Genomic DNA, 27,232 nt, shown 5'->3' on the forward strand with positions numbered 1-27,232 from the left:
GGAGAAGACCGAAGTCTTCAGCCGCCGATTTTCCGGACCACCTTCTTGCTTCTGGCTCTGTAAGGGGGACGGCGGCGCGGCTCCGGACGACGAGGTCGGGTCCTGTGTTCGATCCTTCTGGAGCTAATGGTGTCCAGTAGCCTAAGAAGCCCAAGCTACCACCACTTAGGTAGGTTCGCTTCTTCTCCCCTTAGTCCCTCGATGCAGTGAGCCTGTTGCCAGCAGGTCTCACTGAAAATAAAAAACCTAACAAACACTTTCTTCCTAGGAGCTCAGGAGAACCCCTAGTGTGCATCCAGCTCAGCCGGGCACAGAAATCTAACTGAGGCTTGGAGGAGGGTCATAGGGGGAGGAGCCAGTGCACACCAGATAGTCCTAAAGCTTTCTTTAGATGTGCCCAGTCTCCTGCGGAGCCGTCTATTCCCCATGGTCCTTACGGAGTCCCCAGCATCCACTAGGACGTTAGAGAAATCATGGTGATGGGACCTAAGTCTATGCACAGAATGCATTTATGTTACATATACACCTTATACACACAGCTGGAAGGTAATTTTAGCCAATATTTTTTATAACTTTGTGCATTAAACAAAGTGTGTGTACATTGAGCCATCAAAAAACAAAGGTTTCACTATCTCAGTCTCACTCAAAAAAGTCTGTATTTCGGAATATTCCGTATTTCGGAATATTTGGATATGGGATACTCAACCTGTATGCACTTTTAGAAACCTTCTAATGGTCCTGCCAACTCAAATTTTAAGCATGTATGTAAATGTAATGCATAATTGCCATGTCCTATAACCAGGAAAACTTGTATATGATGAGGATTATTATTAAATTTTATTTGTAACGCGCCACAAGTGCTTTGCAGCGCCGTACATACGGCAGACATTAGAACAATGCTGGGTACACAGAACTTATTACAGTAACTGGAAAACTAAAACAGAGCACAGGTAACTATTATCACCACAATTCTCAGTACACAATACAGCTGAGATGTAAGGAAGAAAAGGAGTAATCGGCGTACTACTAGAGGCGGGCAGCCGTTGAAAGAGATGAACAGTTAAGAGCAAGAGGGGATGCGGGTATAGACTGTCGCTGAGTAAGAGAGCTGTAATTTAATTGTGAGAGAAAAGAGCTCCGAGAACAGGAGGGAAGAGGGCCCTGCCCCAAAGAGCTTACAATCTAGGAGATAGTTGAAAATAAGGGGTAACCGTCTATGCATTGACTTTCACCTTTAAATAGTTCATATTTTAGCAATAACCTAGAATCAGGCATAATATAAAAATGTGAAGACAATAAGAAATACCAAGCAGTGTGACAGCATCTGCAACGCTCTGGATTTCGTATTTTTATGTATCCTTTTGAAAGTTCCACCTATTACCTTTATTTACTACAAAGCAAGTCTCAAGTGCAGTCCCCAGAAGGTTTTGTTGCCCTGAAAAGCAGTTATTCAGTGAAGGAAAGCAAGTCATTCTGGTAGGGGCATAGTTGACAGAGCACAGCACCTACCTCCCAGTCCTGGTGGCTGAGAGAGATGACACCCTGGTACCTGGGCTGATTATCCTTATCAATCTGTGACTCGCTTTCTTGTATGATCGGTTCTGTCCAATTGGGGGAAACAAAAAGAATTGTAAAACTTACAAGAATATAAAAGATCGATCTTAAAAGAAAACATGCAGCACATTCCTTATGTATCCTACCGTATGTAATGCGATCAAATTATTCTCTTAGAAATTCAAACAGTGAAGGCCAAATAATATTTATAGGTTTACAGAAACAAGTCATGCACTTCTTCCAAAAGCTCTTGTTTTAGAGGTTCGGCGACGTGTAGAAAAGCATGTGTCATTATTAAAGGAAGATGAAGTATTTTAGCAATCTCATATGATTAGAAAAGTGGTTACACAGTTTCATTACATAATGTACACGGGTGACTGTCGGTCCTCAAAATTGTGATCAACAAACCACTTTTTTTTTTTTTAGCAGTAATTAAGGTTCAAACATCAAATCCCAGACAAAAATATGCTGTAGTCAATATTTGTCTGACCTTTGCATTCAGTAAAAAAAAAAGGGGAGGACTTGAACTGTACACCCTATTTTTAAACATGATAAGATGTGCTACCATGCTCAGGCTTCTAGTTCCACACAAGAAAAAGAAAAATGCAGGTGCACACTAAGCACGAAGAATACTTAGTTAAAATAATTCTGATATACTTCATGTTAATTGCAAAAGTTTAAGTTCTTAGCACAAATTTGGCCAAAAATGTGGGCACCTCCACTGCGTCCAGGTGAACTTCACTAGAATGGTGCCTAACATCCCTAATACTGCACACTAAGTCCCTATTTGTGTATATATTGTACACTTAAAGGTGAGGCTCTGTAATTTTGGTATTAGCACCCCACCTATTTGCCCTTAGGTGTTTTTAATTACGACAGCTTCCTGCATTGCTGACTACATATCAGAATGCTCTCTATTTAAAGGTAAGACCTGAATAAATTTATATAACGTGTTAGTATTAGGGACCCATCTGATGAAGTTCACCTGGACGCGGTGGATGAGCCCACATTTGACCAAATTTGTGCTAAGAACTTCACTTATACCCCATGTAAATTTTAAGCATTTATCAAAATGATTTAGACTAATCAGTATTCTTAGGCTGGTATTCTATTACCCGTGGTAATTTACTGCAAAGCAAAAACAGGCTTTTAACACTATTTTCGCCCGATGGTCATTATCAAATTATAGCCCCTTTTTACCATGTAGTAAATTATGCTGTACTGCACGGAAATATAAAATACCCCCCCTCCCCTGTTTAGTACTAGTAATCCACACAATAAGCACTAAGGGGGCTATCCTATTAGCTCAGACCGTCTACAATTATTGGGAGTTTTGCTCTGCTTGCCTAATGGGCCCTACAGACTGGGAAGACGGACGACCCGGGGGGGGGGGGGGGGGGGGGGGGGGAGTGAAGTTTCTTCTCCTTCCGGCACCCGGCTCCATAGCAGTGCATGAAAATATGGACGAGATCTGAAAGATATGAACGGTATCTCGTTCATTAATGAACGGGATCGTTCATATCTTTCACTGGCATCGACCAGTGTGTAGGGCCCTTTAGGCAGGTGAAACCAAATTCCCGATCAGAGTCCTTCAAAGCTGTGATCACTGCCGCAGAAACATATGTCTGCGACTTTTCATGGAATTTGTGTGTATATATATATATATACACACATACATATATATATATATATATATATATATATATATATGTATATATATATATATATATATATATATATATATATATATATATATATATATACATATATATACACATATATATATACACATATATATATATATATATATACACATATATATATACACATATATATATATATATATATATATATATATATATATACATATATATACACATACATACATACATAGAGAGAGAGAGAGAAAGAGTTGTCGTAGACTTACCATTGTTAACGGTTTCTGCGAGGTACATTGGTTCCACAGGAAAACATTGGGGTGTGGAATGGATCTTCATCCAGAGGCACCAACAGACTAAAGCTTTAGGCTGTCCCAGGATACATTCGGGCCTCCTCTATAAACCTCACGTCCAGTCACTGGAGTTCAGTTTCATTAACCAGTCAAATGCATGAGCAGGCAAGAGAGAAGGCAGATGTTAGTCACATAGAACCACCTTCTCACAACAGGAGAAGGTACCAGCCGCTAATGCCATACAAACCCATGGAAGCTAGGTGCGTCAGGGTGGGCACCCTGTGGAACCAATGTACCTCACAGAAAGAGTTAATGGTAAGTCTACTATAACTCTCCTTTTCTGCAGCAGGATACATCGGGAATGTCCTAAAGCAGTTCCTCAAGGGAGGGGACGCGCCTTAGCAGGCATGAGAACCCAGCATCTAAAAGGAAGCATCCTGGTAGTCGGAAGTATCAAAGGCATAGAACCTAATAAACATGTTCACTGAGGACCACATAGCCACCTTACACAATTGTTCTGCGAACGCACCATGGCGGGCCGCCCAAGAAGGTCCAACAGACTGAGTAGAATGGGCTTTAATAGCAGCAGGAGCTGCGCATAAGCTTGTGCAATCACCATTCTAATCCATTTGGCCAAAGTTTGCTCATTCGCAGGCCAGCCCTGTTTGTGGAAACCAAACGGTACAAAAAGGGAGTCTGACCACCCCTGATAGAGGCAGTCCTCTCCACAGAAATACGGAGAGCCCTTACCACATCAAAAGAACGCTCTTTGGAAGACAGGTCTGAAGAGATGAAGTCTGGAACCACAATCTTTTGGTTAAGGTGAAAAGATGACACAACCTTAGGCAAATAACCCGGTCGAGTTCGTGCCTGGTCATTGTGAAAAGAGAGTCAAATAGGGTGGATGACAGGACAAAGCGCCTAAGTCCGATACCCATCTTGCAGAGGCAATAGCCAGCAAAAACAGGACCTTGGCTGTGAGCCATTTAAGGTCCGCTAACTCAAGAGGTTCAAATGGAGACTCTTGAAGGGCTTTTAGTACAACAGTCAAATACCATGGAGCCACAGGAGGGACATATACGGAGGCCGACTCCTAAATATGCCCTGAGTGAAAAGTATGAACGTCCGGTATAGACGCAATTTTTCTCTGAAACCATACTGACATGGCAGAACCTTGAGGGTCGCCAGACGAAGACCTAGGTCAAGGCCTTGTTGCAGAAAGCCAGGATTCTGGACGTTCTGAATTGATAAGCACAATAATTCTCATCAGCACATAAGGTGAAGTAAGAAATCCAGACTCTGTAATAAATCCGGGCAGATGCCAGTTTGCGGGCTTTCAACATAGTCTGAATAACCGCCTTGGAAAATCCATTGGCCCTCAGGAGAGATGCTTCAAGAGCAATGCCACAAAAAAACAGTCTGGCCAGGTCTGAGTAAAGACAAGGGCCCTGTACGAGAAGGTCCGGGCACTGCGGAAGTATAAGGGGTCGATAGACCCTACAGGTCTTGTTTGACCTTCCGTTGTACCCTGGGCAGGAGTGACACTGGAGGGAACACAAAGGTCCGCTAAAAGTTCCATGGAATCGCCAGTGCGTCCACGAATGCTGCTTGAAGATCCCTGATCCGAAGATCGGTACCTTGTGATTGTAGTGTTCACTCTAGGTGTCTTTCACAGGGCGCTGCGCCCTGCCCCTTTTTTAGACACCTAAATGCCGCCCTGCCCGTTTGCGTGCGCCCTCCCGCCCCGCACTTTGCTGCCCGCCGGACCCCACCACGCCGCCGGACACATTAAGCACACTGTCCCCAGTGATTGCAAAGACCCGGTGACGCGAGACCCGGTGACGCGCTCCTCATTAGGCCAATCCCTAAGGGGGATTTTTGTATGTTTGCCTGATGCTGGTCCCGGGCTGAATGATGTAAAGAGGAGGTGGAGCCAATTTCCTTTCCTCTTGGCGCCTGGCTGCTTGCGGCAGGTGAGTGAAGGCTGCAGAGTGCGGGTGATGGATGGGTTGCCACAGCGTTTCTGGGGGGTTCTGGCGATTTGCAGGGATCGGTGTCCTCCATGATCTTGTAGGTAAAGCTGGGCTTTGTGACTGGGGCTTCCCGCGGTGCCGTCTGAGGCGGTGGCCGCGCTGTCGCTCTTGCTTTGAGGTGTCCGCTACGGCCCTGGGGGGGGGAGGGGGACAAGGTGGTTACTGCAATGTGCCTCAGTGCTCTTACCTGGTGCAGTGTGCCTCAGTGCTCTTACCTGCTGCAGTGTGCCTCAGTGCTCTTACCTGCTGCAGTGTGCCTCAGTGCTGTTACCTGGTGCAGTGTGCCTCAGTGCTGTTACCTGGTGCAGTGTGCCTCAGTGCTGTTACCTGGTGCAGTGTGCCTCAGTGCTGTTACCTGGTGCAGTGTGCCTCAGTGCTGTTACCTGGTGCAGTGTGCCTCAGTGCTGTTACCTGGTGCAGTGTGCCTCAGTGCTGTTACCTGGTGCAGTGTGCCTCAGTGCTGTTACCTGGTGCAGTGTGCCTCAGTGCTCTTACCTGGTGCAGTGTGCCTCAGTGCTCTTACCTGGTGAAGTGTGCCTCAGTGCTCTTACCTGGTGCAGTGTGCCTCAGTGCTCTTACCTGGTGCAGTGTGCCTCAGTGCTCTTACCTGGTGCAGTGTGCCTCAGTGCTCTTACCTGGTGCAGTGTGCCTCAGTGCTCTTACCTGGTACAGTGTGCCTCAGTGCTCTTACCTGGTGCAGTGTGCTCTACCGGGTGCATTGTGTATAACGCGCTCTGCCTGGCGCAATGTGTATAACGCGCTCTGCCTGGCGCAATGTGTATAACGCGCTCTGCCTGGCGCAATGTGTATAACGCGCTCTGCCTGGCGCAATGTGTATAACGCGCTGTACCTGGCGCAATGTGTATAACGTGCTCTACCTGGTGCAATGTGTATAACGTGCTCTACCTGGCGCAAAGTGTATAACGTGCTGTACCTAGTGCAATGTGTATAACGTGCTCTGCCTGGCGCAATGTGTATAACGTGCTCTGCCTGGCGCAATGTGTATAACGTGCTGTACCTGGCACAAAGTGTATAACGTGCTGTACCTGGCGCAAAGTGTATAACGTGCTGTACCTGGCGCAAAGTGTATAACGTGCTGTACCTGGCGCAAAGTGTATAACATGCTGTACCTGGCGCAATGTGTATAACGTGCTCTACCTGTCGCAGTGTGTATAGGAGGTTCTACCCGGTGCAGTGTGTATTAGCTGCACTACTGTGTGGTGTAATGGGAAGTGCCACTATTATGTGGCCATGCCCCTTCCCCACGAAAAACAACTCCCCTACATTTTTGCACTGTCCATTCTTTAGCATGTGGGAATGGGAGGACCAAGCATTTTAGTATGTACCTAATTTTGCCCTTCTAACTGAAAAATGTGCCCTCCCGAATGAAAAATGTGCCCTCCCGAATGAAAAATGTGCCCTCCCCGTGATCAGCACCCTGCCCTAAAAAAATCCTAGAGTGAACACTAGATTGTGTCGAGCCGCCATGAGGACTACGTCCAGTAGGCACCATCTGTCCACTAGGAGTTGTAAGACTTCCGGATGAAGACTCCACTCTCCGGTGTGCACGTCCTGGCGACTGAACACCGCCCTCAACTCCAGAAAGTTTATTGGGAGGAGCGATTCCTCCTTGGTCCAGCGATCCTGGAAGGATTGTTGCTCCAACACTACACCCCATCCCGAGACTGGCGTCCGTTGTCAGCAGGACCAAGAAGGGACGGCCCCCTGTTTAATCGCTGGTCCTGTAGCCACCAGGTCAGCGACAGACTAACCTCTGGAGTTAAAGTGATCATCTGAGATCTGATCCGATGAGGTTGGACGTCCCACTTGGAAAGGATTAACCTCTGTAATGGGCAGGAATTAAATCAAGCATAATCTACCATGTTGAATGCCGACACCATCAGGCCAAGTACTTGAATCGCCAAGTGTATCGACACTCTGGGGCGACAAGAGAAGCATCTTATCCTGTACTGAAGCTTCAGGACCTTTTCCGGAGAAGGACACAGCCTTTCACAATGTGTGTCCAGAAGTGACCCCAGGTGCACCATGCTCTGAGCTGGTACCAGTGAGGATTTTTTCCAATTGATAAGCAACCCGGTGGGCTTTCAGGAAGTTTACCGTCAATTGCAGATGACCGAGGAGGACATCGTGGGAATTTGCCAGAATCAGCAGGTCAAGATACGGCAGGATTCTGATCCCCTGGCGACGGAAATAGGCCGTCATAACAGTCATTTCCTTGGTGAAGATCCGAGGAGCCGTGGCCCGTCCAAATGGTAGAGCCTGGAATTGATAACGTAGGTTGCCAATAGCAAACCGCTGAAACTGCTGGTGATACATGGTAATAGGTATATGAAGGTATGCATCCTGTACATCGAGGGATACCATATAGTCTCCGGATTCCATAGCCAGTACAATTGAGCGCAGTGTTTCCATACGGAACCTGGGCACTCTCACAAACTTGTTCACGGATTTGAGGTCGAGTATAGGCCGGAATGACCCATTTGGTTTCGGAACTAGAAACAGGGTCGAGTAATAACTTCTGCCTCTCTGGGACTGAGGTACCAGTACAACCACTCCTGTACTCAGGAGAGAACTGACACTTGTTTGCAAAGCTTGCGCCTTTAACGGATCCGAAGATAGAACAGTAGTGCAAAACTGGCGAGGGGGACGTATCTTGAAAGAGACAACGTACCCATGAAAGACAACTTCCAGCACCCATGCGTCTGAAGTGGTCTTTAACCAGACCTGGGTGAACTGTAGAAGTCAACCTCCCACCCCGGGGTCCCCCAGAGAAGGCCCGCCCCGTTATGCGGCAGGCTTGTCTTGTTTGGAAGTAGGCTGACTGGTTGCTCAGAATTGTTTGGACCTTGGGCTTTGTGGTTTTGGGAGCACAAGTCTCTCAGGTATGCCTGACCTTTTGCTTTCCCTTGAGGCCGTAAGGAACGAAAAGTGGTACTTTTTGCCTTCTGTGCAGAAGGATTAGTATTTGGAAGAAAAGCAGTCTTAGCAGCTACTAACTCAGACACAATTTTATTCAGGTCTTCCCCAAACAAAATGTTCCCAGTAAAGGGGCGTAGCCCCAAGGTCTCTTTGGAGTCTAGGTCTACTCTCCATGACCTCAACCACAGAATACAGCGAGCCAGGACAGACGTAGTAAACACCTTGGCTGCCAACACACCCGCCTCAGAGGACGCCTCCTAAATGTAATAGGCAGCAGTGGAAACGTGAGACAGGTCTTGCCTGGACTTGTCAAAAATATCTTTGGGCAGCTCACCTGCTAATGCCTGAACCCACGCTTCAATAAATTTTGCAGCCCAGGAGGCAGCAATAGTGGGCCTATGCATAGCTCCTGTAAGGGAGTAAATAGACTTCAGGCATCCCTCCACACGCTTTTCTGACGGTTCCTTTAGCAAGGTGACAGGCAGAGCGGATGACACCACAAGGCGGGTGACGCGAGAATCCACCGGTGGTGGATTTTCCAACTTGCTACATAACTCTGCAGGTAGAGGATAGCGAGCCAAGGCCCGTTTAAGCAGAGGGAATTTCTTCCCTGGAGTTGACCAGGGTTCCCGTCTGATGTCCACTAGATGGTCAGAATGGGATAACAGAATTTTAACCACTTTCTGCCATTTAAACATATCAGTATTCTTTGCCACAGTAGTGGAATCCTCATCTTCAGAGATTTGTAGGATTTGTTTAATAGCAACCACTAAGGCAGGGACATCAACCTGCAAGGGAAAATCCTCATTAGTAACACCAGATTTCAGTGTCTGACAGAACCATATGCTCCCGCTCCTATTCAGATGAAACATCAGAGAGGTATGTGGACTGTGAGGAGGAAGTAGCCCGTTTAGATGCCCCAGAAACACTGGAGTGACCTTGGGTGGATATCTGTCTAACCAAAGACAGATTGAATTGTTGCAGCTGGTTAGATCAATTTTCTGCCCAAGGCGGATTAACCATAGGGACAATATGTGGCTGTAGTGGTACATGTGGGGGCGTAAGGCGTTCTACCAGAGTACCCAGTAAGTTATTTAGTAGACCCAGTAGCTGCAAACTGACTAGGAGGTGTATGACACATTGTACATAAACAATCAAACAGAACTTCCCCTTCTGGTAAATCTCTGGAGCATGCTCTGCATGATGCAGGAGCTTCCACCGATGTACTGCCCTTTCTGTTAGACATTATGTAAATATGCAACAGAGCGACTTGGTACAATAAAGCCAGACAAAGTACAATACCTGCGAATAAAACCGGTATGTGACCGAGTACACAGTAGAATATGCGTATTGAATAAATACTGTGACGCACTATATTAGTAGACCCAGACGCACCTAGCCTCTTAGGGTACAGAATAAAGAGACCGTTATACCTGGGCTGCACGGAAAGTGAAACCACACAGCATATACAGGCAATGCAGAAATTATAATGTACATATATCTCTCTCTATCTATATCTCTATCTATCTCTATAATATATATCTATATCTATATATAAGGGAACATTAAAATAACACATCCTAGATCTGAATGAATTAAATATTCTTACTAAATACTTTCTTTACATAGTTGAATGTGCTGACAACAAAATTACACAAAAATGATCAATGGAAAATAAGAATTTACTTACCGATAATTCTATTTCTCGTAGTCCGTAGTGGATGCTGGGAACTCCGTAAGGACCATGGGAATAGCGGCTCCGCAGGAGACTGGGCACAAAAAGTAAAAGCTTTAGACTAGCTGGTGTGCACTGGCTCCTCCCCCTATGACCCTCCTCCAAGCCTCAGTTAAGATACTGTGCCCGGACGAGCGTACATAATAAGGAAGGATCTTGAATCCCGGGTAAGACTCATACCAGCCACACCAATCACACCGTACAACTCGTGATCTGAACCCAGTTAACAGTATGATAACCGTAGGAGCCTCTGAAAAGATGGCTTCCAACAATAAACAACCCGATTTGTTTGTAACAATAACTATATACAAGTATTGCAGACAATCCGCACTTGGGATGGGCGCCCAGCATCCACTACGGACTACGAGAAATAGAATTATCGGTAAGTAAATTCTTATTTTCTCTGACGTCCTAGTGGATGCTGGGAACTCCGTAAGGACCATGGGGATTATACCAAAGCTCCCAAACGGGCGGGAGAGTGCGGATGACTCTGCAGCACCGAATGAGAGAACTCCAGGTCCTCCTCAGCCAGGGTATCAAATTTGTAGAATTTAGCAAACGTGTTTGCCCCTGACCAAGTAGCTGCTCGGCAAAGTTGTAAAGCAGAGACCCCTCGGGCAGCAACCCAAGATGAGCCCACCTTCCTTGTGGAATGGGCTTTAACAGATTTTGGCTGTGGCAGGCCTGCCACAAAATGTGCAAGTTGAATTGTACTACAAATCCAACGAGCAATCGTCTGCTTAGAAGCAGGAGCACCCAGCTTGTTGGGTGCATACAGTATAAACAGCGAGTCAGATTTTCTGACTCCAGCCGTCCTGGAAACATATATTTTCAGGGCCCTGACTACGTCCAGCAACTTGAAGTCCTCCAAGTCCCTAGTAGCCACAGGTACCACAATAGGTTGATTCATGTGAAACGCTGAAACCACCTTAGGGAGAAATTGAGGACGAGTCCTCAATTCCGCCCTATCCGAATGAAATATCAGGTAAGGGCTTTTATAGGATAAAGCCGCCAATTCTGATACGCGCCTGGCTGAAGCCAGGGCCAACAGCATTACCACTTTCCATGTGAGATATTTCAAATCCACTGTGGCAAGTGGTTCAAACCAATGTGATTTTAGGAACCCTAAAACTACATTGAGATCCCAAGGTGCCACTGGAGGCACAAAAGGAGGCTGTATATGCAGTACCCCTTTGACAAACGTCTGAACTTCAGGCACTGAAGCCAGTTCTTTTTGGAAGAAGATCGACAGGGCCGAAATTTGAACCTTAATGGATCCTAATGTTAGGCCCATAGACAATCCTGCTTGCAGGAAATGTAGGAAACGACCCAGTTGAAATTCCTCTGTAGGGGCCTTCTTGGCCTCACACCACGCAACATATTTTCGCCAAATGCGATGATAATGTTTTGCAGTTACATCCTTCCTGGCCTTGATCAGGGTAGGGATGACTTCATCTGGAATGCCTTTTTCCTTCAGGATCCGGCGTTCAACCGCCATGCCGTCAAACGCAGCCTCGGTAAGTCTTGGAACAGACAAGGTCCCTGCTGGAGCAGGTCCTTCCTTAGAGGTAGAGGCCACGGGTCCTCCGTGAGCATCTCTTGCAGCTCCGGGTACCAAGTTCTTCTTGGCCAATCCGGAGCCACGAGTATCGTTCTTACTCCTCTCCTTCTTATGATTCTCAGTACTTTTGGTATGAGAGGAAGAGGAGGGAACACATATACCGACTGGAAAACCCACTGAGTTACCAGAGCGTCCACCGCTATTGCCTGAGGGTCCCTTGACCTGGCGCAATATCTGTCCAGTTTCTTGTTGAGACGGGACGCCATCATGTCCACCTTTGGTTTTTCCCAACGGTTTACAATCACTTGGAAGACTTCTGGATGAAGTCCCCACTCCCCCGGGTGGAGGTCGTGTCTGCTGAGGAAGTCTGCTTCCCAGTTGTCCACTCCCGGAATGAACACTGCTGACAGTGCTATCACATGATTTTCCGCCCAGCGGAGAATCCTTGCAGCTTCTGCCATTGCCCTCCTGCTTCTTGTGCCGCCCTGTCTGTTTACGTGGGCGACAGCCGTGATGTTGTCCGACTGGATCAATACCGGTTGACCCTGAAGCAGAGGCCTTGCTTGACTTAGGGCATTGTAAATGGCCCTTAGCTCTAGGATATTTATGTGAAGAGACGTTTCCATGCTTGACCACAAGCCCTGGAAATTTCTTCCCTGTGTGACTGCTCCCCAGCCTCTCAGGCTGGCATCCGTGGTTACCAGCATCCAATCCTGAATGCCGAATCTGCGGCCCTCTAGAAGATGAGCCTTCTGTAACCACCACAGGAGAGATACCCTTGTCCTTGGAGATAGGGTTATCCGCTGATGCATCTGCAGATGCGATCCGGACCATTTGTCCAGCAGATCCCACTGAAAAGTTCTTGCATGGAATCTTCCGAATGGAATTGCTTCGTAAGAAGCCACCATTTTTCCCAGGACTCTCGTGCACTGATGCACTGACACTTGTCCTGGTTTTAGGAGGTTCCTGACTAGCTCGGATAACTCCCTGGCCTTCTCCTCCGGGAGAAACACCTTTTTCTGGACTGTGTCCAGAATCATCCCTAGGAACAGTAGACGTGTTGTTGGAATCAGCTGTGATTTTGGGATATTTAGAATCCACCCGTGCTGACGTAGCACTACCTGAGATAGTGCTACTCCGACCTCTAACTGTCCCCTGGACCTTGCCCTTATCCGGAGATCGTCCAAGTAAGGGATAATTAATACGCCTTTTCTTCGAAGAAGAATCATCATTTCGGCCATTACCTTGGTAAAGACCCGTGGTGCCGTGGACAATCCAAACGGCAGCGTCTGAAACTGATAATGACAGTTTTGTATCACAAACCTGAGGTACCCTTGGTGAGAAGGGTAGATTGGGACATGGAGATAAGCATCCTTGATGTCTAGAGATACCATATAGTCCCCTTCTTCCAGGTTCGCTATCACTGCTCTGAGTGACTCCATCTTGAATTTGAACCTTTTTATGTAAGTGTTCAAAGATTTTAGATTTAAACTTTTACTTCTAAGCAGCTCAGGAGAGCCACCTAGCTTGCACCCTTCTCGTTCGGGCACAAAAATCTAACTGAGGCTTGGAGGAGGGTCATAGGGGGAGGAGCCAGTGCACACCAGCTAGTCTAAAGCTTTTACTTTTTGTGCCCAGTCTCCTGCGGAGCCGCTATTCCCATGGTCCTTACGGAGTTCCCAGCATCCACTAGGACGTCAGAGAAATCAAATTTATTAACCCATGGAGGTCTGGATTTGGAGTCCCACTCAAAATTAAAGTGGAAACACACACTACAGGCTGATCCAACTTTGATGTAATTTCCTTAAAACAAGTCAAAATGAGGCTCAGTAGTGTGTGTGGCCTCCACGTGCCTGTATGACCTCCCTACAACACCTGGGCATGCTCCTGATGAGGTGGCGGATGGTCTCCTGAGGGATCTCCTCCCAGACCTGGACTAAAGCATCCGCCAACTCCTGGACAGTCTGTGGTGGAACGTGGCGTTGGTGGATGGAGCGAGACATGATGTCCCAGATGTGCTCAGTTGGATTCAGGTCTGGGGAACGGACGGGCCAGTCCATAGCATCAATGCCTTCGTCTTGCAGGAACTGCTGACACACTCCAGCCACATGAGGTCTAGCATTGTCTTGCATTAGGAGGAACCTAGGGCCAACCGCACCAGCATATGGTCTCACAAGGGGTCTGAGGATCTCATCTCGGTACCTAATGGCAGTCAGGCTACCTCTGGCGAGCACATGGAGGGCTGTGCGGCCCCTCAAAGAAATGCCACCCCACACCATTACTGACCCACTGCCAAACCGGTCATGCTGGAGGATGTTGCAGGTAGCAGAACATTCTCCTTGGCGTCTCCAGATTCTGTCACATATGCTCAGTGAGAACCTGCTTTCATCTGTGAAGAGCACAGGGCACCAGTGGCGAATTTGCCAATCTTGGTGTTCTCTGGCAAATGCCAAACATCCTGCACGGTGTTGGGCTGTAAGCACAACCCCCACCTGTGGACGTCGGGCCCTCATACCAACCTCATGGAGTCTGTTTCTGATCGTTTGAGTAGACATGCACATTTGTGGCTTGCTGGAGGTCATTTTGCAGGGCTCTGGCAGTGCTCCTTCTGTTCCTCCTTGCACAAAGGCAGAGGTAGCGGTCCTGCTGCTGGGTTGTTGACCTCCTACGGCCTTCCTCCACGTCTCCTGATGTACTGGCCTGTCTCCTGGTAGCACATCCATGCTCTGGACACTACGCTGACAGACACAGCAAACCTTCTTGCCACTGCTCGCATTGATGTGCCATCCTGGATGAGCTGCACTACCTGAGCCACTTGTGTGGGTTGTAGACTCCCCAATGCATCCTGGGATAGACTAAAGCTTTAGCCTGGTTGGTGACTGGATCAAGATCCACTCTACACTCCAATGTTTTCCTGTGGAAACCAATCGAGCGAGAGAGAGAGAGACACACACAGACAGACAGACAGGCATATACACACATAGTACCAGTCAAAAGTTAAGAGACACCTTCTCATTCAATGGTTTTATTTTCATTTATTTTTCTGTTGCAGATTAATACTGAAGACATCAAAACTATGAAAGAACACAGAATTATGTTGTAAACAACAAAAAAGTGTTAAATCAAAATATGTTTTATATTTTAGATTACTCAGTGTAGCCCCCTTTTGCTTTGATGACAGCTTTGCACACCCTTGGCATTCTCTCAATCAGCTTCATGAGGTAGTCTCCTGGAATGGTTTTTCAACAGTTACCAGAGGTGCTGAGCACTTGTTGGCTGCTTTTCCTTCACTCTGCGGTCCAACTCATTCCAAACCATCTCAATAGGGTTTAGGTAAGGTGATTGTGGAGGCCAGGTCAACCGACGCAGCACTCCATCGCTTTCCTTCTTGGTCAAGTAGCCTTACAGAGCCTGGAGGAGGTGTGTTTGGGGTCATTGTCTTGTTGAAAAACAAATGGTCCCAGTAAGCTCAAACCAGATGGGATGGCATGGCATTGCAGAATGCTGTGGTAGCCACGCTGTTTAAGTGTGCCTTGAACTTTGAATAAATCACCAACAGTGTCACCAGCAAAGCACCCGTACACCATCACACCTACTCCTCCATGCTTCACAGTGGGAACCACACATGCAGAAACCGCTCACCTTCTCTGCGTCTCACAAAGACACGGCGGTTGGAACCAAAAATCTTAAATTTGGACTCAGACACAAGTACAGATTTTCACTGGTCTAATGTCCATTCCTTGTGTTTCTTGGCCCAAACAATTCTCTTCTTGTTGTTCATCCTCAGTAGTGGCTTCTTCGCAGCAATTCGACCATGAAGGCCTGATTCACGCAGTCTCCTCTGAACAGTTGATGTTGAGATTTGTCTGCTACTTGAACTCTGTGAAAAGTTTATGTGGGCTCTAATCTGAGTTGCTGTTAAGTAGCGGTTTCTGTGGCTGGTAACACTATTGAACTTATCCTCTGCAGCAGAGGTTACTCCTGGTCTTCTTTCCTGGGGAGGTCCTCATGAGAGGCAGTTTCATCATAACATTTGATGGTTTTTGCAACTGCACTTGAGGATATATTCAAAGTTCTTTACATTTTCCGTATCGACTGACCTTCATGTCTTAAAAGTAATGATGGACTGTCGTTTCTCATTGCGGAGTTGAGTGGTTCCTGCCATATGGATTACAACAGTAGTCAAATAGGGGTGTCCACTGTGTACTAACCCTACATCTGCACAACACAACTGATGGTCTCAAACACATTAAGACAGCAAGTAATTCCACAGATTGACTCTTGACAAGGAACACCTGTTAATTCAAAACCATTCCAGAAGACTACCTCATTAAGCTGTTTGAGAGAATGCCAATAGTGTGCAAAGCTGTCATCAAAGCAAATGGGGCTACTTTGAGGAATCTAAAATATAAAACATTTTGATTTAACACTTTTTTGTTTATAACATAATTCCATATGTGTTCTTTCATAGTTTTGATGTCTTCAGTATTAATCTACAATGTAGAAAAAAGGATTTTAATTACCTACCGGCAAATACTTTTCTCATAGTCCGTAGAGGATGCTGGGGTCCACATTAATACCATGGGGTATAGACGGGTCCACTAGGAGCCATGGGCACTTTAAGAGATTAACAGTGTGGACTGGCTCCTCCCTCCATGCCCTTCCTACCAGACTCCGTCTAGAAACTGTGCCCGAGGAGACGAACATACTTAGAGAAAAGGAAATACACAGACAGTGGTGAGATTCACACCAGCTCACACATAACGAAAAGGAAAGCCAAGCTAACCAACTTGGAACGAATCAGCAACGGCTGAACCAATAATCTGAACCGAGTATCAATGCAGGCATACGAAGCACTGGGCGGGCGCCCAGCATCCTCTGCGGACTACGAGAAAAGGATTTACCGATAGCTAATTAAAATCCTATTTTCTCTTACGGCCTAGAGGATGCTGGGGTCCATATTATTACCATGGGGCTGTACCAAAGCTCCCAGAATGGGAGGGAGAGTGCCGAGGTTCCTGCAGAACCGATTGACCAAACTTCAGGTCCTCAGAGGCCAAAGTATCAAACTTGTAGAACTTAGCAAACGTGTTCGACCCTGACCAAGTAGCTGCTCGGCAAAGCTGCAAAGCAGAGACACCCCGGGTAGCCGCCCAGGAAGAACCCACTTTACGAGTAGAGTGGGCCTTAACAGATTTTAGACACGACAAGCCTGCCGTAGAATAAGCATGCTGGATAGTGAACCTGATCCAGCGAGAAATTGTCTGCTTAGAAGCAGGATACCCAACTTTGTTGGGACCATAAAGGACAATCAGAGCGTTCGACTTCCCGTGACGAGAAGTTCTCTAGCCACTGGCACCACAATAGGTTGATTGATATGAAAGGCTGACACAACCTTCGGAAGAAATTGCCGACGCGTTCTGAGCTCAGCTGCATCTTCATGAAAAATCAAGTAGGGGTCCTTGCATGACAATGCCCCCAATTCTGACACACATCTAGCAGATGCCAATGCTAACAGTGTGACCGCCTTCCAAGTAAGAAACTTTAAGTCCACCTCCTGCAAAGGTTCGAACCAATCAGATTGCAGGAACTGCAGTACCACATTAAGATCCCAAGGTGCCGTAGGAGGCACAAAGGGTGGTTGGATGTGCAGAACCCCTTTCAAGAATGTCTGAACCTCAGGGAGGGAAGCCAATTGTTTCTGGAAGAAAATGGACAAGACCGAAATATGGACCTTGATGAAGCCCAAGCGTAGGCCTACATTCACACCTGTTTGCAGAAAGAGAGGAGAAACCTTCCAAGTTGAAAGTCCACCGCAGGAAACTTCTTGGATTCACACCAAGACACATACTTTTTCCAAATCCGATGGTAATGTTTTGACGTTACTCCCTTCCTAGCCTGCATCAGGGTAGGAATGACCTTTTTCGGAATGCCTATTCGAGCTAAGATCTGGCGTTCAACCTCCATCCCGTCAAACGTAGCCGCGGTAAGTCTTTATAGGCGAACGGCCCCTGTAGAGAATGTCCTCGCAAAGAGGAAGAGGCCTCGGATCCTCCAGCAGTAATTCCAGACGATCCGCGTACCAAGCCCGTCTTGGCCAGAACGGAGCAATGAGGATTACCTGAACTCTTGTTCTTTTTATGAGCTTGAGAATCCTTGGGATGAGCGGAAGTGGTGGGAACACATACACCGACTGGAACGCCCACGGAGTGACTAGTGCATCCACCACCACTGCGTGTGGGTCTCTCGACCTGAAACAGTACCTCCGAAGCTTCTTGTTGAGACGAGAGGCCATCATGTCTATTGGAGGTACCCCATCGGCTTGTCACCTCTGCGAACACCTCCGGATGGAGGCCCCATTCTCCTGGATGGAGATAGTGTCTGCTGAGGAAGTTCGCTTCCCAGTTGTCCACTCCCGGAATGAAGATTGCCGACAGCGCCATCACGTGCTTTTCTGCCCAGAGGAAGATTTTTGTTACCTCTGACATCGCAGCTCTGCTCTTCGTTCCGCCCTGTTTATGTAGGACACCGCTGTGACGTTGTCAGACTGAACCTGACTGGCTTGATTTTGCAGATGTGCTGCTTGTAGAAGGCCATTGTAAATGGCCCTCAGTTCCAGAACGTTTATTTGAAGGAGAGATTCCTTACTGGACCACCTTCCTTGGAAGTTTTCCCCGGTGACTGCTCCCCAACCTCTGAGGCTTGCATCCGTGGTTAGGAGGATCCAATTCAGAATCCCGAACCTGCGCCATTCAAGTAGTTGAGAAGTTTGTAGCTACCAGAAGAGTAAAATTCTGGCTTTCGGCGACAGGCATATCCGCTGATGCATGTGAAGATGCGAACCCGACCATTTGTCTAGGAGATCAAGTTGGAAGGACCTTGCATGAAATCTTCCATACTGTAGAGCCTCGTAGGAGGCTACCATCTTCCCCAGAAGGAGAATGCCCTGATGAACTGATATCCGGGCTGGCTTCAGGATGTCCCGTACCATTGATAGGATCACCAACGCTTTCTACACCTCCATGTCGAGTATCATCCCCAGAAAAAACAAATCTCCTTGTCGGCTCCAAATGTGACTTTAGAAGGTTGAGGATCCACCCATGATCCTGGGAGTAGTCGAGTTGAGAGAGCAATACTCAACAACAACCTCTCCCTGGAAGATGCGTTTATCAGCAGATCGTCCAGGTATGGAATAATGTTCACTACCTGCTTGCGGAGGAGTACCATCATCTCTGCCATGACCTTGGTGAACACCCTCTGTGCCGTGGAGAGGCCAAATGACAGTGCCTGGAACGGATCGTGACAGTCCAGCAGCGCAAATCTGAGGTAAGCCTGGCGAGGCGGCCAGACCGGAACGTGAAGGTACGCATCCTTGATATCCAGGAATACCAGGAATTCCCCCTCCTCCAGACCTGAGATCTTCGCTCTCAGAGACTCCATCTTGAATTTGCACTCCCTCAAGTAGGGGTTCAATGACTTTAGGTTTAATATTGGCCGTACTAAACCATCCGGTTTCAGTACCACAAACAGGTTTGAGTAATAACCCTTGTTTTGTAGGCGAGGTGGAACTGGAACAACAACATTTGTTTGAATCAATTTTTGAATGGCATCCTGTAGGATAGCACTTTCTGTCAGCGAAGCTGGTAAGCCCGATTTGAAGAATCTGTGAGGTGGGAGTACTTGAAACTCCAGTCTGTACCCCTGGGCAATAATATCTGTTACCCAGGGGTCTAGGCATGATGACGCCCAGATGTGACTGAAATCTTTTAGTCTTGCTCCCACCTGCCTGATCTCCAGGCTGGGAGGTCCACCGTCATGCAGAAAATTTTGAGGAAGAAGAACCTGGTTTCTGTTCCTGAGATCCTGTTGATGTAGGTTTTCTGGATTTTCCCCAACCTCCTCTAAAGAAGGTGGAGGGGGCTTTGTATTTTTTTACTTTTGCGGTCCGAAAGGACTGCAGTGTAGATATAGGTTAAGATTTCCTAGCCGGTGGTGCTGCTGAGGGAAGAATGGTTGACTTACCCGCACTTGCAGCGGAAATCCACACATCCAATGCATCCCCCAAACAGAGCCTGGCTACTCACAGGGCATTTATATTTTGACCATATACTACATATAAGGGTTATTTCTGCTGGATTTGGTGTGACTCATGCAATTTGTTGTTCGCCTCTGTACAATAACAACAGTCACTTCTATTATACACAACCAAATTATTCCAGGGATCTTACTTAGTAACCTTTTTGTATGATCCCTTGTGACACCAACATTTAGATACACACTCTTAGGTTGTTACATCAGTGCTCTATCAAAGTTCTATGGTTACTTTTGAACTGCTTTGCCTATGGAATACTCTGTTGTATGGTTACTTTTGAACTGTATTGTGTATTAAATGCTCAGCCATATGGATGGGTAGCCACCCATATTGTATTTCTGTGAATGTTATATCTGCAGCAAACTCTCCTACAGTATTGAAGGGGACGTAATTATGTGCCTATGATTATTCCAATTGTATAATATTCTTACTGGAGATACAGAGGAGTCATGCCGATGTAATTATCAGATCTTTGTTATTCGAACTGGGATTTAGAAGGATATACTAGTTTTATGCGCAGATTTTCTTCAGCCACAGGATCTGACGACCTATAATGTATTATGTATGCCGTCTGCTAGAATTCAGACAGATGACTGTCTTTTTGAGCTGTGTATGAATTAGATGCTCAAGTTTTATGATTACATATGATTTTTGATAAATTTTTGCCACAAGGACGAATTTCACGTCCAACATTATATTTCTAGTGGAATTCTTTAAATACTATTTGGATATACCCCATGTATTTAACAGTCTAATGTTGAAAAAATAAGAATTTACTCACCGGTAATTCTATTTCTCGTAGTCCATAGTGGATGCTGGGTACTCCGTAAGGACCATGGGGTATAGACGGGCTCCGCAGGAGACTGGGCACTCTTAAAAGAAAGATTAGGTACTATATCTGGTGTGCACTGGCTCCTCCATCTATGCCCCTCCTCCAGACCTCAGTTAGGGAAACTGTGCCCGGAAGAGCTGACATTACTAGGAAAGGATTTGGAATCCAGGGTAAGACTCATACCAGCCACACCAATCACACTGTACAACTCGTGATAACTATACCCAGTTAACAGTATGAACAATAACTGAGCCTCTCTCAACAGATGGCTCATACAATAACCCTTTAGTTAAGCAATAACTATATACATGTATTGCAGAGAGTCCGCACTTGGGACGGGCTCCCAGCATCCACTACGGACTACGAGAAATAGAATTACCGGTGAGTAAATTCTTATTTTCTCTGATGTCCTAGTGGATGCTGGGTACTCCGTAAGGACCATGGGGATTATACCAAAGCTCCCAAACGGGCGGGAGAGTGCGGATGACTCTGCAGCACCGAATGAGCAAACTCAAGGTCCTCCTCAGCCAGGGTATCAAACTTGTAGAATTTTGCAAAAGTGTTTGAACCCGACCAAGTAGCAGCTCGGCAAAGTTGTAAAGCCGAGACCCCTCGGGCAGCCGCCCAAGAAGAGCCCACCTTCCTCGTGGAATGGGCTTTTACTGATTTAGGATGCGGCAGTCCAGCCGCAGAATGTGCAAGCTGAATGGTGCTACAGATCCAGCGAGCAATAGTCTGCTTTGAAGCAGGAGCACCCAGCTTGTTGGGTGCATGCAGGATAAATAGCGAGTCAGTTTTTCTGACTCTAGCCGTCCTGAAAACAAAGTTTCAGGGCCCGGACTACGTCCAGCAACTTGGAATCCTCCAAGTCCCTAGTAGCCGCAGGCACCACAATAGGTTGGTTCAAATGAAACGATACCACATTAGGGAGAAATTGGGGACGAGTCCTCCATTCTGCCCTTTCCATTTGGAAGATCAGATATGGGCTTTTACATGACAAAGCCGCCAATTCTGACACACGCCTAGTCCAAGCTAAGGCCAAAAGCATGACCACTTTCCACGTGAGATATTTTAGCTCCACGGTCTTAAGTGGCTCAAACCAGTGGGATTTTAGGAATCCAACACACGTTAAGATCCCAAGGTGCCACTGGAGGCACAAAAGGGGCTGAATATGCAGCACCCCTGTAACAACGTCCGAACTTCAGGCAGTGAAGCCAGTTCTTTTTGAGAGAAAAAGGGATAGGGCCGAAATCTTGGCCTTTATGGATCCTAATTTTAGGCCCATAGTCACTCCTGACTGTAGGAAGTGCAGGAATCGACCCCCCTGGAATTCCTCTGTAGGGCCTTCCCGGCCACACACCAAGCAACCTATTTTCGCCATATACAGTGAAAAAGTCTTGCTGTCACGTCTTTCCTAGCCTTTATCAGCGTAGGAATAACTGCATCCGGAATGCCCTTTTCCGCTAGGATCCGGCGTTCAACCGCCATGCCGTCCAACGCAGCCGCGGTAAGTCTTGGATCAGACAGGGTCCCTGTTGCAACATGTCCTGACTGAGAGGCAGAGGCCATGGGTCCTCTGAGAGCATTTCTTGCAGTTCCGGGTACCGAGTCCTTCTTGGCCAATCCGGAGCAAAGAATATTGTTCACACTCCTCCGTTTATTACAATTCTCAGCCCTTGGGTCTGAGAGGAAGAGGAGGGAATATATAGACCGACTGGAACACCCACAGTGTTACTAGTGCGACCACAGCTATCGCCCGAGAGTCCCTTGACCCAGCGTAAAACCTTTTTTATCTTTTTATTGAGGTGGGACGCCATGTAGTCCCCCTGAGGCAGTTTCCATCAATTTGCAAAACTGCGTGAAGACTTCCTGATGAAGTCACCACTTTCCCGGGTGGAGGTCGTGTCCACTCCCGGAATGAACACTGCTGACAGTGCGCTTACTTGATTCTCCGCCCAGCGAAGAATTCTGGTGGCTTCTACCCTCGCCACCCTGCTCCTTGTGCCGCCCTGGCGGTTTACATGAGCCCCTGCGGTCTGACTGGATCAGAACCGGTTGGTCGCGAAGCAGGAACTCCGCTTGACTTAGGCGTTGTATATGGCCCTTAGTTCCAGGATATTGATGTGAAGGCAAGTCTGTTGGCTTGACCACAAACCTTGGAATTTTCTTCCCTGTGTAACTGCCCCCCACCCTCGGAGGCTTGCATCCGTGGTCACCAGGACCCAGTCCTGAATGCCGAATCTGCGGCCCTCGAGAAGGTGAGCACTCTGCAGCCACCACAGGAGAGACACCCTGGCCCTGGGGGATAGGGTGATTAACCGATGCATCTGAAGATGTGATCCGGACCACTTGTCCAGTAAGTTCCATTGTCCTTGCATGGAACCAGCCGAAGGGGATGGCCTCGTATGATGCCATCATCCTTCCCAGGACTCGAGTGCAGTGATGCACTGACACCTGTTTTGGTTTTCAATGGATTCCTGACCAGTGTCATGAGCTCCTGAGCTCTCTCTATCGGGAGATAAACCCTCTTCTGGTCTGTATCTAGGATCATGCCTAGGCGAGGCAGATGAGCTGTAGGAACCAACTGCGACTTTGGAATATATATAGAATCCAGTCGTGTTGCCGTTTCACTTCCAGAGAAGGTGATACGCTGTTCAGCAACTGCTCTCTTGATCTCGCTTTTATGAGGAGATCATCCAAGTATGTGATAATAATGACACCTTGCTTCCGCAGGAGCACCATCATATCCGCCATTACCTTGGTGAAATTGGTAATGACAATCCCGTACCGCAATTCTGAGGTACGCCTGATGAGGTGGATAAATGGGGACACGAAGGTATGCATCCCTTATGTCCCGATTCATTTCAGGCATGCAATGACCGCTCTTAGCGATTCCATCTTGAACCTGAACCTTTTCAGGTATATGTTCAGGGATTTTAATTCAATATGAGTCTAACCGAACCGTCTGGTTTCGGGATTATAACATGGTCGAATAATAACACCCTCTTGTTGAAGGAGGGGACCCTTGACCACCACCTGTTGAAGATACAATTTACGAATTGCAGTTAACACTGGCTCCCTCTCTTGGGGGGAAGCCCGCCGGGTCCTCGGTGAGGGGGCATCTTCTCACAGTCCAGCCTGTATCCCTGCGATACAATTTCTATTGCCCAGGGATCTAACAGGGAGTGAACCCACTTGTGGCTGAACTTACGAAGGCGTGTCCCCACCGGGCCTAGCTCCGCCTGTGGAGCCCCAGCGACATGCGGTGGATTTTTGTAGAGGCCGGGGAGGACTTCTGTTCCTGGGGACTAGCTGTGTTGTACAGCTTCTTTCCTCTGCCCCCGGCTCTGACAAGAAAGGACGCACCTCAGACTTTCTTGTTTCTTTATTCGAAAAGCTGCATTTAATAATGTCGTGCTTTCCTAGGCTGTGCAGGAATATAAGGCAAAATATCAGAATTAACAGCTATAACTGTGGAGACCAGGCCCGAGAACCTTTCTCCACACAATCCTCAGCCTTCCATATGCCTCTTAAGTCGGCATCATCTGTCCAATGTATATTCTACAGGACACGTCAAGCAGAAATCGACATAGCTTTTGTCTCTAGGACCCAGTATACTCATGTCCCTTTGGGCATGCTTTATAATTATATATCTATCACTTAAGACAGCATCTTAAAATATTTATATGCATACTAGGGTCTCAATCTCTGCTAATAAGGTACCTGTCCACGCTGCCACAGCGCTATAAACCCATGCCGACACAATCGCCGGTCTGGGTAGTATACTAGAATGTGCACGCTATCTGCAGGATCCATGAGAATAGCTAGTGCAAACAGGACACCTAAGGGGAAGATTCTCAACACATCCCGGCCCTAGTGGGGAAAGGATACAGCCTGAGAATTCTCTTGTGGGAAGCTTCCGTCTCTTGTCTAGAGATTCCCGCTCTTTTTCCTCATGAGAGGAGGGAAATTTACCTCAGCATTCTTCCCCTTAACATGTGTACTCTCGTGTCAGGGACAGATGAGTCATCAGTGACATGCAAATCATCTTTTATTCCAGTAATCATATATTGAATATCTTTTAGCCCTCTTGGCTGTAACTTTGCATTATCGTAGTCGACAGTGGAGGTAAACTCCGTGTCGATACTTTGTTATTTTGGATAGTGAACATAGAGAGACTCTGAAGGACTCTGTGACATAGGGACAGACCAGGGTAGATTTCCTTTCTGTTCCCTAACCTTTTGTGCAATAATTTTACCTCAGCACTTACACATATCCAAACAGGTGTCGGCGTTGTTGACGGAGACACCCTCCCACACACTTATCCGCTCTATCACCTCCTTAGAGGAGCCTTTTACCTCAGACATGTCGACACACGCGTACCGACACACCACACACACAGGGGATGCTCTATTTGAAGACAGTTCCCCCACAAGGCCCTTTGGAGAGACAGAGAGAGAGTATGCCAGCACACACCACAGCGCTATATAATACAGGGATGTACACTATACTGAGTGATTTTTCCCCAATAGCAGCTTATATACACAGTTTTGCGCCTTAATTTATGTGCCCCCCCTCTCTTTTTTACCCTTTGTGTACCAGGATACTGCAGGGGAGAGCCTGGGGAGCTTCCTTCCAGCTGAGCTGTGAAGAGAAAATGGCGCCGGTGTGCTGAGGAAGAAGGCCCGGCCCCCTCAGCGGCGGGCTTCTGTCCTTTTATGTACTTTAATGGCGGGGGTTAATGCACATATACAGTTTATCAGACTGTATTATGTGCTTTTCGCCAAGTAAGGTACTCTAATTGCTGCCCAGGGCGCCCCCCCAGCGCTCTGCACCCATCAGTGACCGGAGTGTGTGGTGTGCTAAGGGAGCAATGGCGCACAGCTGCAGTGCTGTGCGCTACCTTAATGAAGACCGGAGTCTTCAGCCGCCGATTTTCAACTTCTCTTCGTTCTTCTGGCTCTGCAAGGGGGACGGCGGCGCAGCTCCGGGACCGGACGACCAAGGACTGGGCCTGTGTTCGATCCCTCTGGAGCTAATGGTGTCCAGTAGCCTTAGAAGCCCAAGCTAGCTGCAAGCAGGTAGGTTCGCTTCTCTCCCCTCAGTCCCACGTAGCAGTGAGTCTGTTGCAAGCAGATCTCACTGAAAATAAAAAACCTAACAAATACTTTCTTTTCTAGGAAGCTCAGGAGAGCCCCTAGGGTGCATCCAGCTCTGGCCGGGCACAGATACTAACTGAGGTCTGGAGGAGGGGCATAGAGGGAGGAGCCAGTGCACACCAGATATAGTACCTAATCTTTCTTTTAAGAGTGCCCAGTCTCCTGCGGAGCCCGTCTATACCCCATGGTCCTTACGGAGTACCCAGCATCCACTAGGACGTCAGAGAAATAAAAGTTACGTTTTAACTTTGGACAAACATTTCATCATCACATATATATTACTAAAAAAAGAGTGCTCTAAACAAAGGAATCTTCTTTTATCAGTGAGCTGTGGGTCCTACCACATACATCGATTAACTGTGTAAGGGTAGGTTCTCCACACTATTCTTAGATTCTGCATCCACAGTCCATTGGCGTAGCCAGAGTCCTCTGCATGCAGAGACTGCCATGGAAGTAGCCCTTGCATTCAGCATGCCAATGTCCTTCATGGCCTCCACCATGAAACCAGCAGAATCCTGTATGTGACGCAAAAACAATTCAATGTCACACCTATCCATAGTATCTAAGTCCTCAAGTAATGTGCCTGACCACTTTACTATGGCTTTTGAAATCCACGCACAAGCAATGGTGGGCCTTAAAGCTACACCAGTAGCTGTGTATAGTGATTTGAGCGTAAACTCAATCTTGCAGTCAGCCAGTTCTTTTAAAGCGGCTGAACCAGGAACAGGTAAAACCACCTTTTTTGACAACCTAGGCACAAAGAGTCTACTATAGGGTGGGTTTCCCACTTTTTCCTGTCCTCTTCAGGGAAAAGGAAAGCAATGAGAACCCTTTTTTGGGGATCTGGAATTTTTTCTTCTTTCTGGGTTTTCCCAGGATTTTTCAAATAAGGAGTTTAACTCCTTGGAAGCCGGGAAGGTCAGCAAGGATTTTTCACTTTCTGTAAAATAAGATTCCTCTTCCTGCTCAGGTACCTTCTCAGTTATATGTAAAACGTCCCTAATGGCTTCAATCTCCCCTGTATCTGAGTCAGTGTCGACTTGCATTATCTGGGCAAGTGTACGTTTTTGTGGGTATGTAAGAGGGGTCTTATACGAAGCAGTGGGGACGGAGTATGTCAAACCCTCCACAGATTTTTTCCCCCAGAAAACTGCGTCTCATTATACGACATCCTTGTTGAAATTTGGAATATCATTCCCCTTAAAGAATCCACCCATGCTGGCTCAGATTCAGAAGGCTGAGAAAGCATATTGCAGTCCTGAGTACATGCAAGAGACTCTTCAGGAGAAGATACACACTCTGCAGCACAGGATACAGAGTCCTTGGACATGGTAATGTGAGATACACACACAGGAAAATGTCAGACACCGTTTCC

At 47.2% G+C, this 27,232-nt stretch overlaps 1 protein-coding gene across 1 annotated transcript in view; it reads right to left on the reverse strand.

The window, feature by feature from the left end:
• NSMCE4A (NSE4 homolog A, SMC5-SMC6 complex component) overlaps positions 1–27,232 on the reverse strand; it is a 147,083-nt gene that overhangs the window by 24,616 nt on the left and 95,235 nt on the right. Inside the window, exon 9 of the mRNA XM_063961850.1 lies at positions 1,510–1,601. Within this exon, the coding sequence (XP_063817920.1) occupies positions 1,510–1,601 (92 nt within the window). The remainder of the gene's footprint in view (positions 1–1,509; positions 1,602–27,232) is intronic.

The sequence above is a fragment of the Pseudophryne corroboree genome, chromosome 3, assembly GCF_028390025.1.
Source record: "Pseudophryne corroboree isolate aPseCor3 chromosome 3, aPseCor3.hap2, whole genome shotgun sequence".
NCBI lineage: Eukaryota > Metazoa > Chordata > Amphibia > Anura > Myobatrachidae > Pseudophryne > Pseudophryne corroboree.